We start from the raw sequence: 12,311 nt of genomic DNA on the forward strand, positions 1-12,311 counted from the left end.
TGTCATCCATGATATATTAACCATAAGATAATATTTTGGAAACATTTTTGTATAATTCATCCTAGACATTTTTTTCTTTTTTTAATGGTGACATAGAACATACGTTTAGAAAAGTACATAAACCAGCTCAATAAATAATTAGAAAACAAACACCCACTTGACCACCAGCCAAGTTCGTAAGCCCCTCAAGCGTGTCCCCCCCGCCCCCTCAGGGTAGCCCCTCTCCTGACCCGTGTGAAGCAGGTTTCCCGGCTGTTCCGTGCAGTTCCACTACCTGCGCGTGGAACTCTGAACAGCATGGTTTCGGCCTTGCGTGTCCCTGGGTGTGGACAGAATCGTTTGGCGTGTTCTCTCTTCTTTCCGTCAGTGTACGTCTGTCATCGTCCTCTCTGCTGTTGGGTGAGGCTGTGCAGGGTTCCGTCCTGTGACTATACCCCACGGTTTATTTCCCCGAATGCCTTCGATGGACCCTTGGGGAGTTGGGAGCTCCTACAGAGCGTGGTGGTGGACATCTGTGGACATGTTTTCTGACCCACGCGTGTCCCAGCCTCCCTGGAGTCCACGCCTAGGAGGAGAGTTGCCGAGTCTCAGGACGCGTGGCCTTAGTGCCTACATTCCGCCCAGCTGTCTTCCAAAGTGGCGGCCTCTGTTTTCACCCCCATCAGCCGGGTCGAGAGGCCTGTTGCTCTGCATCCTGGCCAGCGTTTGATTGTCCTCAAATGTTTTTATCTTTACAAATCTTTGAGGGAGTAAGATGGTGTCTCTGCTGGTTTGAATTTTCATTTTCATGATTACTGGGAAGGTTGAACACCTTTTCCAATATTTAAAGGCCGTTTGAATTTCTTCTTTTGTAAAGTTCCTCTTCAAATGTTTTGCCTATTTTTGGCAAAATTGGGTTGTGTGATTTTGGAGTTAGGAGTCTTCTCTTAATAATCTTTTTTATATTTTGAAAAATAGTCCTTTGATGAGTATATAGATTTGAAATCTTTTCTCCCACTCCCTGCCTTGTCTTTTCACTCTGTGGCGTTTTGTAATAAGCGGATGTTCTTGAAGTGATAGAGTTTAGAAATGTTTCCATCTTGTAGTTTGTACTTTTCACGTCCATTCAAGAACCCTTCCCTATCCTGGGGCAGGAGCCATTTTCCTGTGTCAGGTCCGAAAGCTCTCTGGATCTGCCTTTCCTGTTTCGGTCTTTTATCAACCTCGAATTGGTTTTTGTATCAGGAGCGATCCAATTTCATGTTTCCACCTGAATAACCGGTCTCCCAGCCTCATCTGTGAAGTCTGGCTCTCCCTCGCCGCCTGGAGGCCTCCCTCCCTCACGGTGGGTCAAGGGCCCTTGCTCGGGTCTGTTGCTGGCTGAGCTCTGTTCCGTGGGCTGGACGTCTGTGCCTGTGCCCAGAGCCCAGAGCCCTAACTCCACAGGGTTCCAGTAAGTCCTGGTGTCGGGGGCAGCCGGGCCTCCCACCTTGTCCTCCTTCACGAGGACTGTGGCTAATCTTGGAGGCCCTGTAGACGAGTGGTTAAGAGCATGCACCCTGTAGCCTTTTCTTCTCGAAAGTGGGAATAATATACCACCTGCTCCCTGGGGTTTTCGTGAGGAGTAAAAAAATTATTATTTATAAAGCACCTAAAAGGCTTCCATATAAATTGTAGAATCAGATGTCAAATTCTACAGAAAATCAAATCCTGGTGGGATTTTGGTTGAGATTACATTGAATCTGTCAGTTTATTTGGGGGAGAATTGACATCTGAAAACACTGAATCTTCAGTTAGAGAACTTAGTAAAATATCCCATTTGTTCAGAGTTTCTCAGTACAGTTTTATGGTTTTATCTGTAGAGATCTTACGCATCTGTTGTTTTTATCTGTTTAGGTATTTCATGTGTTTTGTGCTACTGTAAATAATACATTTTTAAACATTTTGTTTTCTAACTGTAGCTGGTGTTTAGAAATACCATTTGTTTATTTACTTTAAAATTTTTAATTGTGGTAAAATACACATCACATGAAATTTACCATCTTAACCTTTTTTTTGGTGAGGAAGATTGTCCCTGAGCTAACGTCTGTGCCAGTTTTCCTCTTTTTGTATGTGGGACACTGCCACGGCGTGGCTTGATTAGCAGTATGTAGGTCTGCGCCCAGGATCTGCACCTGCAAACCCCGAGCCGCCAAAGCAGAGTGCGAACTTGACCACTCTGCCCCGGGCCAGCCCCCCATCTTAACCATTTGTAAGTGTACGGTTTAGTGGCGATAACTGTATTTACACTGGTGTGTAAGTGATCTCCTGAACTCTTCCATCTTGCAGAACTGAAACTCTTGCACCCGTTAGACAACTCCCCATCCCCTCCCCACAGCCCCCGGAGACCGCCATCCTACTTTCTGTCTCTGAGTTTCACTGCACTGAGCACCTCATGGAAGTGGAATCGGACAGTGTCTGTCTTTGTGTCTGGCTCTTTTCACTGAGCATAATGCCCTCAAGGTTCATCTGGGTTGTAGCGCGTGTCAGAAGTTCCTTCCTTTTTAAGGCCGAAGAATATTCCATTATATGTCTGTACCACACTGTGTCTATCCCTTCGTCTGTCGATGGACGTGTGCGCCGTTTCCACCTTTTGGCTGCTGTGCACACGGGTGCACGACGTCTGCTCGAGTCCCTGCTGTCCGTTCCTGGTGCCTCTGCAGAGAGAATTCTGATGGGCTCAGTTTGCTAAGATTTAGTGCAGGATTTTGCATCCATGCTCATGAGTGAGCTTGATCTTTGTTTCCCCATTTGGGGATTGCTGGGTTTTGGTTTTGGGGGAGTATTTCCTCTTTTGGTGTTTTCTGGAAGAGTTAGTATAATAGTGAGTTTGCTTTTTCCTTGGATTTTTGGAGAGTCCGCCAGTGAAGTGCTCTCCGCCTGGCGTCTGCTTGAGGGACAGTTTTCGATGATGGGATTAATTTCTTTGACAGTTCTAAGACTGTTAGGGTTTCTAAGTGTCTTTTTGAGTTGGTTTTGGTTTTGTTTCTCTGGGAACGTGTCCATTTGATCAGATCTTCAAATTCACTCGCGTAGAGTCGTTGGCAATATTCTCTTACTCTCTCCCAGCGTCTGCATCATCGCTTGTCATGCCCCTTTTCATTCCCCGTATTTCCGCCACCTGTTTTCTTCCTGATCAGTCTAGTCACAGGCTTCTCAATTGGGTTAGTCTTTCAGAAAACCAGTCAGCTCTCTATTGTATGTATTCTGTTTCATTAAATTTCTGCTCTTATCTTTATTCCTTCTTGTACTTTCTTTGGGTTTACTTGACTGTTCTTTTTTAAACTTGTTGAAATAAATGTTTTGCTCATTGATTTTCAGCCTTTTTTCTGTTCTACTGGATATGTGTATATATTATATATGCACGTAGCTGTATGTGTGGGTAATCTAAACATTTTCCTCTCCGTACTGCTTTAATTATATCCTGTAAGCAGATTTATGATTGTTTGGTTCAAAATATTTTCTAATTTTCATTATAACTTTTTTAACTATAGGTTATTAAAGTGCATTTCTCAGTTTCTAAACTTAGGGGATTTTCTAGTTATATTTTTCTTATTAATTGCTTTGTGGCCAAAGGACATGCTCTATATGATTTTGGTGCTTTAAAATTTGTCAGGACCTGGTTTGTGGCCTTTATAGTCAGTTTTTGTGCATGCCCCATGTGTAATTTAGAAGAATATGGATTCTGCATTTGTTGGGTGCCAAGTTCTATACATGTTGATTAAGGCGTATTGGCTAGGAATGTTGTTTAAAATTTCCAAATCTTCCATATCCTTACTAGTTTTTGTCGACTTCTGTCAATTATTGAGAGTGATAGGTTGAAATCTCCTACTCTGGGAATTTTTGCCTTTTCGCCCTTTAGTTCTGTCAATTTTTCTTTTAATATTTTGACACCATGCTAATAAGTGCATAGAAATTTACATTTTTGTGTTTTTTTTTTCTGGTGACTGGAATCTTCTATTATTAGGAAGCAGCCCTCTTTGTCTCTAGGGATGCTTTTTGTTTTAAAGCCTGTTTGTCTGATATTAATGGAGTCATCCCAGCTTTCTTTGGTTCTATTTCCATGGTATATCGGTACTTGTTTTTTCATCCCAGCTTCTGGAATCCTGTGTTTTAGATGTATCTCTCATAAATAGCCCATAGTTGGATTTGTTCTTTGTCTAATCTGTCACTTTTTCTTTTTACCTGGAGCATTTAGTCCATTTATAGATTTTTAATGTGTAGTAATATATTCATTTAATTTAACTACTTAGTTAAGTCTGGTTTAGCTGATTGGTTTGACTCCAGAACCTAGTTAGTCTAATAGTTTATATGGCTGGTCCATTTATATTTACATAATTACTGGTATATTTGGGATGATATATGCCATCCTATTTTGTTCTGCATTTCTTTTTCTCTTTCTCACCTTCTTTTGGAATTACTGAATAGTTTTAATCATTACATCCCACACCCCCCCCACCCAGTAGTTTGAACTCTATGCACTCATTTCTTTTTTTTTAATGCATGCTTAACTTATAACAGCCTAAATTTAATTGATACCATTATCTTCCCCTCAGATGATAAAGGATTTTAAAATACTTTAATTCCATGTTTCTTTCCCATCTTATCTATAACTGTTTTCCCATATTTTAAATCAATCTTGTTTTTTAAGCCTCACAAGACATTATTTATTTATTTTTTTTGAGGAAGATTAGCCCTGAGCTAACATCCGCCACCAATCCTCCTCTTTTTGCTGAGGAAGACTGGCCCTGAGCTAACATCCATGCCCATCTTCCTCTACTTTATATGTGGGGCGCCTACCACAGCATGGCTTGCCAAGCAGTGCCATGTCCACACCCAGGATCCAAACCGGCGAACCCCCAGCCGCCTAAGCAGAACGTGTGAACTTAACCACTGCGCCACCAGCTGGCCCTATTATTATTTTTTGAAGTTGGCTTTCATTTAGTTTTAGCCAGTGGTGTGCTGGTAAACCAAATCTTGAGGGAAAGAAGCCCAAATTTGTAGTGTTTGCCAATTCCCATGGCATAAATACTTCCACCATGGTCGGTTTTAAGCTACCAACAGCTTAACAACCAGCTCTGAGATTTAGCAATAGGTTCTTAAGGCCAGTCTGAGCTGGCTGCAGCACACCGTTGGGTATGGATGTGTGTGTGTGCACGCGGATGCATATGCGCATGTGTATGTATATGTGTGTGTCACCTCTTTGCTCTGCATTCTTTCTTGCATCTCAGACTTTCATCTGTGACCACTTTCCTTCTCCCAAAGGACATTCTTTTGACTTTCCCTTAGAGAGGGTCTGCTGATGGTGAATTCTCCACCAGCAGAATTGTTTGAAAATAGTTTTATTTTACTCTTATTCTTGCTGGGTATAGAATTCTAGGCTGGTGATTTTCTTACAGGACATGCAAGATATCATGCTATCATCTTTTAGCTTCCATTGTTGCACTTGCAAAGTCACTTTCAATCTGTTACTCCTTCGAAAGCAATGGGTCTTTTTTCTGTGGATGTTTTTGTTTATTTGTTCCTTTGTTTTTGGTGCTCTACAGTTGTTCTATGATATATCTAGATGTGAGTTCCTTCTAATTTATCCTGCTTGGGAATTGGTGGTCTTCTTAAGTGTTTAGATTGGTGCCTTTCTTCCGTTCTGGAAACCTGAGTCATTATCTCTTCAACCCTTGCCTCTTCCTAATTTCCTCTCACCTCTCTTCTGGACCATTAAACATATGTTAGATTTTGTGTATCTTCCATGTCTTTTAACTTCTCCTGTATGTTCTCTCATTTTCTCTCTCTGTGGTTGCATTCTGGTTAATTTCTTCTTACTTGTTTTCCAGTTCACTAATTCTCTTTTTAGCTTTATCTAATTTTTCCTTTTAACCCATCCATTGAGTTTCGTATTCTCTTGTATTTTTAAAAAATTCCTCGGGGCTGGCCCCTTGGCCGAGTGGTTAAGTCTGTGCGCTCCGCTGCAGGTGGCCCAGTGTTTCGTTGGTTCGAATCCTGGGCACGGACATGGCACTGCTCATCGGACCACGCTGAGGCAGCGTCCCACATGCTACAACTAGAAGGACCCACAACGAAGAATATACAACTATGTACTGGGGGGCTTTGGGGAGAAAAAGGAAAAAATAAAATCTTTAAAAAAAAAAAATTCCTAGAAGTACTCTTTGGTTCTTCTTCAAATCTTCTAGGTCATTGCTTATAGTTCCCTATTCCCTGAAGATATTATCAAGCTTGCCTTTGATGTCGTTACACATTGTAAGCACAGCTGTTTTATAATCTTTGTTTGAGGATTCAGCTATGTGCAGTCTGTGTAGGTATGTTTTGCTGTTTATGTTGGTTTAAGCTGGTTCTCGTTCATGCTGTTTTATTTCATTGTGTGTGCCCCCACACTTTTCTTTTGAACTGTGTAGTGGTGTTCCTCAGTGTTGAAAAATAATATGCGCAGTTTCTGTGAGGCCCAGAATGACAGTATCTTTCTTCAGAGTGTCTTGTGTTGTCTCTTCCGGGTACCTAGGCACACTGCCATCTGGGGCCACTGTAACTGAGTTCTTGGCATGAAGGTTTTGAAACTCCCCCCAGGTGACGTGAAATTAGACTGAAAATTCACTGGAGGGTTAGTTTGTGGTTATACATTTTCAGGGATTTTTTTTTCTACCTCCTTTGTCCAATGGCAATTTTCCTTGCAGCCTCTAGGGGTAGGAAAGGGGCAGGTTTATTTCTGGTTCACCCTTATCCAAGAGTGTAGCTCTTAGGCGTCCCAATCTAATGTGGGGGTCACCCATTAGACCCTAACATTGGCTGGGCCCGGGGCTTTGACTTTTCCCCCCGGTCCCTTGAGGCCATCAGCACTGAGGTTCAGATTTCCTGAGTTTGGTGTCTGCCTTCAGGTCCCAGCAGGGTCTGTGTTCCATTTACCCCTCTGGGTTCTTCCTTATCCTCAGGGTTTACCCTCATCTGTCCTTTCTGTCTTGGCAGGTTTCTATGCTTTTAAAAATATTTTTTAAAAGATTTTTTCCAGCATTTAATTTTTGGTTCAGTGGGAAAGTTGTTGAAATAACCTCTCCGCAATATTCCCAGAAGTGGAAAACTAATCTTTTTTCCCTAGGTTGAGTGTTTTGTTCCCTTTCTTTTGTATTTTTCTTGATGACATCACAAATACATTTCTGTGTTGCCCTGAAGTCCTCGCCAGCATAACTTTGAAAGGCTGCAAAACATCCCATTGCTTCCTTACCCCTTCTGTTCTTGCCATTTAGATGGGTTCATTTTTCACTATAATAAATTACACCGCAACAAATAGCCTTGTACAAGAAGCTTCCAGTTGTAGCTAAGATTATTCTTTTCGGACAGATTTTCCGAAATGGAATTCCCAGATCAGGGAGCCAGGGTCTTAATACATACTAGTTTCCGAGGGGGCTGTGCCCGTCTCCACTCCCCGCAGTATTTGAGGATGTCGCATCTCTCAAGACAAGTAGGAGTCGTCTTTAATAGGTTTGTAGACGGACAGGTGGAACACTGAAGACGTATCAAGGTGACACGGTAGAAAGTCTCCTCCACTCCTGTCCCGGGGCTGCAGCCCCCAGCGGCCCCCACCGCAGAGGCAGCGCAATGTTGCAGGTGCCACCCGGGGCCCTTCCAGAGCTAGCCTCTGACCAAGCAGATAGGTACACAGGTTTCTTCGGGTTTTGTTTTTAAATAAATGGGGGCATACGAAACACTGAACCGTGCTTTTCCACTTAGCCATGGGTCTTGGTGCTCACTGCCTGTCAGTCCCTGCAGCCTTCCTTGGTCGTTCTGACACAGACCGCTGTTGGGGAGCCGCGCTGCGAGGGCCCGTCCGCGGCGGGCGTGTCAGTTGTCTCCAGTCGTTTGCTTTAACAGCCGATGCTGCTCAGCCTGTGCGTGCCCACCCCCCGCGTGTGAGAGCGTCTTAGGACGAGTTCCCAGAAGTGGGATCGCTGGGTCTAAGGATCAGGCCACTGGCAGTTTGAATGAAGATTGCCAGAGCTGGGCTGCGAGGGGGTCGGGGAGTGACCTCAGCCGTCTGCTCTTTGTTTTTCCCCAGGGTGATGCTGACGGGGACGCTGTCGGACCGGCAGCCCGCTGAACTTCACCTCTTCCGGAATTACGAGGCTCCGGAGTGTGTGCGGGAGCCTCGGTTCAGCCAGAATATTAACCTGAAGCCTCCAACGCAGCCCTCAGGTTAAACCACGTTTGATGATCTGTGGTGACTGGCCGAGAGGTTGCAGGGTGGCGGGGGACGTCGTGGGCTTGCCACCAGGCACACCCTGCCCACCACCATCCCACCCACTGGCCTGATCTTCTCTCAGGAGTCTTTATCAGCTGAGGGAGGCAGGGCTGGGGAGCCGTCAGGGCTCAGGCTGGCCCGGGGAGCCTCAGCCACACCCTGCCGTCCACCAGGCCAGCGGGGCCAGATGGCATGGCCTTGTCGGTCCTGCTGCTGAGCAGTTCTGAGCCTCTCCCTCTTCCCGCAGACCCGCCCCCCGACACACACACACCGAGATCTGAAGCATGCGGGTTTCATACCAGTCCCTTGTGCCACTGGGCCACCTTCCTCCCCCACCCCCAGACCAGCTGGTGTGGCGGGCAGCCCGAAGCAGTGGGGCAGCCCCCACCTACTTCCGGCCCAACGGGCGCTTCCTGGATGGCGGGCTGCTAGCCAACAACCCCACGCTGGACGCCATGACCGAGATCCATGAGTACAACCAGGACCTGATCCGCAAGGTGAGAGCCACCTCAGGTCAGAGGGGATGTGAGTGCCCACTGCAGCCACCCCTGTTTCAGCAAGTGTTCCTAAGGATTGACTCCAGTTTATGTGTTTATTCATTTGTGCACTCACAGCAATTTTACCTCACTCTTGACCCTGCTTGATTGGCGGCGTCTGCCTGAAGCACTGTGCTAAGAGGGATTCTGAGGCCCAATGTAGACTGAGTGGTGAAGAGTGTTATGGTCACTTAACAGTGTCTGCTGTGAGTGGGGAGGGCAGCACGTGTACCAGTACACGCCAGTCCCAGTGTTAACCCCTGTGCCCAGCCTGGGCACACACGCCTGCCCTTAAGGAGCTCACATCCAGGGCAGACAGTCTGTGCACAAGGACATGCCCCTCCAAGTGCCTCGGGTGCTATGACAGAGGACTGGGCAGGGGCCCAGGAGGTGGATCACCTCTGCTGAGCGGCCGGGGGCTCAGAAAGGGCTCACAGAGGAGGGGACCCCATCCTGTGGCCTCTGGGGAGAGGGCAGTGCAGAGTCCATGATCTAGAGGAAGAGAAGTGGCCCTCAGCCCGAGGAGCTTAGCGCAGAGGCGGCTGAGGCCCCACATGCTGGGAGAGTCAGTGCAGTGCAGTGGTGTGAGCTCGGGCCCAGGAGCAACTTGGCCTCTGGGTTTGGGTCCTGGCTCTGCCTGGGCTTTGCTTCAGCCCCTGCAGGGGTTGCCGACGCTACCTGCCTGGGGCCCCTTGTGAGGCTCCCACGCGCTCTTATCTGTATGGGGTTAGGGTCAGTGCCTGCCCCCAAGCATGCTGTAAGCTTGCTGGCTGTCCTTATCACTGTGGTCATCATGAAGCCCCCGATGCAGGGGCTCGGCAGTGGGAGAGGCGAGTGCCCTCTAGGGGCCAGATGGGGCATGGTGGGCTGCCTGGAGGAGGAGGGACATGGTGAGAGACTGGGATGGGGACGGCTCCTGGGAAGATACAAGCCACCTCCCCTTGTGGATGCGGAGCCCGGGTAGGAGTGGCTCACCAAGGTCGCCCAACAGATTGGCAGCAGAGCATGTTCTGGAGCAAAGGGGAGAGGCAGCGCAGGCTGTGCTCCTGCCCCAGGAGGCCTGTCCCCCCATCACGCTCCCCCAGGGCCCCAACCAGCGGCTCTCACCCCTGGGTGCCCCTAACCATGGAAAGGTCCACCCAGGGGAAGGTTCTCCAACCACCCCTGTCCTGTTCCCAACAGGGCCAGGACAGCAAGGTGAAGAAGCTCTCAGTCGTCGTCTCTCTGGGGACAGGGAGGTCCCCGCAGGTGCCTGTGACCTGTGTGGATGTCTTCCGTCCCAGCAACCCCTGGGAACTGGCCAAGACTGTTTTTGGGGCCAAGGAACTGGGCAAGATGGTGGTGGACTGTGTGAGTCTGGGCCCCTCCCCAGGCCCCCTTCCCTCAGGGTCTCAGCCCCAGGGTGACACCTTCATCCTCTTTCTGGGGGCCCCTGGCTGTCGAGGAGGCTCTGTAAAGCCTCTTCAGCCAGCTCAGTGTTGGGGGGGGGGTCCCTGATTCAGTCTCAGTGCTGGCAGGGACCCTACAGCAGGGCATTTCAAGTGTCTTGTACCTATGGATCCCTTCCTTCAAACACAGCCCCATGTGGAAGCCCAGAAGGTCAGATGGACAAGAGCTGCAGGGGGCGGGGGACGCGGGGGCCTGTCCACTCAGCCCCGCCCCCCCATGCTCAGTGACCCTGAACGGGCACTGCTGAGCCACCCGTGAAAACCACAGACTGTGCCCCTCTGATTGCACAGCTGGGACATCGCCGCAGCCCAAGGAGGGGACTCGCCCAGTCTCTCTACTGCTGGGTGGCTAAGCCAGACTAGACCCTGGGGATCCCAGGAAGGGACCGTGGGTGCCGTGGGTGCTGGGTGCTCACAGGGGCTGCTTCTCGCCAGTGCACAGATCCAGATGGGCGGGCCGTGGACCGCGCCCGGGCCTGGTGCGAGATGGTCGGCATCCAGTACTTCAGGTGAGGGCTTGGCCAACACTGGCCCCCGGGCCCCAGCCCCACGCCCTGGCCTGACCGGACCTGGCGACCTTCCCCACCTCAGCCCAGGGCATGGCCTTCCCTTTCCCCAAGTCCTAGCCCTTGTCTTCTGCCTGGGCCTAGCGTCTTGGGTGACCCCTCCTCCTTGACCTGGACAGATTGAACCCCCAGCTGGGGACGGATATCATGCTGGACGAGATCAACGACTCGGTGCTGGTCAACGCCCTCTGGGAGACAGAGGTCTACATCTATGAGCACCGGGAGCAGTTCCAGAAGCTCATCCAGCTGCTGCTCTCGCCGTGAGGCCACCAAGCCCCCAGCCACCCCCACCCCACCCACCTGCCCAGCCCCTGCTGGGGAGGCCTGGCGAGCTGGTCAGGGCTGGGCCCAGGCAGCTCCATGTCCACAGACCGGCCTCAGAGGGGCCAGGCTTCCTGCCCGAGGCTGCTCCTGAGGCCTCTCTCCCCTCGGTCCCCACCTTCTGGCACTTTTTGTCATTCCAGGCTTACAAAGCCTAGAGCCTCACTCTGGCCTCTCCCTGACTGCCAAGGACAACTGACTCTCAGGCCCGTTGCCCTGTCGGCTCTAACACTAAGGGCGCCCGGGCCTGTCCCCAGCCCTGCCTTGCCCAAGCCCGGCCTCCCAGAGGGCCCTGGGCTCTTCTAGATCCCCGGGGGAGTGCAGCGACCCCTGCCACCCTCTGCCCTCTTCCCTGGGAGCAGGGCTGAAGCAGGGGCTGTCGCCCACCCCGTCAGCAGGGGAAACCCAGGCTCCAGGAGTTGGAGCCCCATTCGACTTTGCTCCTCAACACACGCCCAGCCACCTGCACCCCTCAGAGCTGCCCCACCCCGCGAGCTCTCCTCAGCTCTCAAAGGTCACTCCTATGACTTAAGTTATTTTTCCCGACAGGACGTGGTTTATGATGGGGAGGGGCGCCAGGGGCTGCCTGCAAACTGTGAAATAAACTGATCCCAGGTCGCCTGTGTTGTGTGCACTGTTGTGTGAGTGCCCGCTCCCTCCCACCAGCACCCTCAGCCTTGACCTTCAGCCTTGACTGTCATCCTCCTGTGCCTCCTCGCACAGATGCTGTTTCTTGGGCTCCCCGGAGTGGGGACACCTCTTCTCTTCTCCAGGCCTCCCCAAATCAGGCCTGTGAGGGTGTTCAGAGGTGGCAGCCAGGCCCACCTGGCCCACGGTGTGGGGCAAGGGAGAGCCCCATTTGCCGAGGGAGAGGACAAGACCCAGAGAGGGCAGGCTGCTCAGGCCAACCACACAGCAAGTGAGCAGGGCCAAGGTTTGCCCCCAGGTCTGTGCGACTCCAGGGTTTGTGCTGTCCCCTCTCCGGCAGGCGGAGGAGCTGGGCGGGCAGCAGCGGACATGGGCACCTTGGCCCTCAAGGTGCAGGGCTGAAGGGCTCAGGGTAGAGAGAGGCCTGAGCAGAGTGACGACCCGCCTGTGCACCTGGCCTCCAGGGGCTGGGTCTGTCAGGGAGGGTCCTGGAGGAGGGCGCTGAGCAGCTCTGGTCCCATAGGGTGGG

The 12,311-nt window shown here is 50.2% G+C and overlaps 1 protein-coding gene across 11 annotated transcripts in view; it reads left to right on the plus strand.

Moving 5' to 3' along the window:
- PLA2G6 (phospholipase A2 group VI) overlaps positions 1-11,761 on the plus strand; it is a 55,726-nt gene extending 43,965 nt beyond the window's left edge. For 10 of the 11 annotated variants that reach the window (XM_014851274.3, XM_070506888.1, XM_014851269.3 and 7 more), the window contains 5 exons: positions 8,081-8,217; positions 8,606-8,760; positions 9,982-10,149; positions 10,683-10,756; positions 10,933-11,761. In XM_014851274.3, coding sequence (XP_014706760.1) covers positions 8,081-8,217; positions 8,606-8,760; positions 9,982-10,149; positions 10,683-10,756; positions 10,933-11,077 — 679 coding nt within the window. In that variant the 3' untranslated portion in view covers positions 11,078-11,761. Of the gene's footprint in view, positions 1-8,080; positions 8,218-8,510; positions 8,761-9,981; positions 10,150-10,682; positions 10,757-10,932 lie in introns of all 11 variants that reach the window. The other variant, XR_011502594.1, reaches the window with a different exon arrangement.
- Positions 11,762-12,311: the final 550 nt, after the last annotated feature.

Source organism: Equus asinus, chromosome 4 (genome assembly GCF_041296235.1).
Source record: "Equus asinus isolate D_3611 breed Donkey chromosome 4, EquAss-T2T_v2, whole genome shotgun sequence".
NCBI lineage: Eukaryota > Metazoa > Chordata > Mammalia > Perissodactyla > Equidae > Equus > Equus asinus.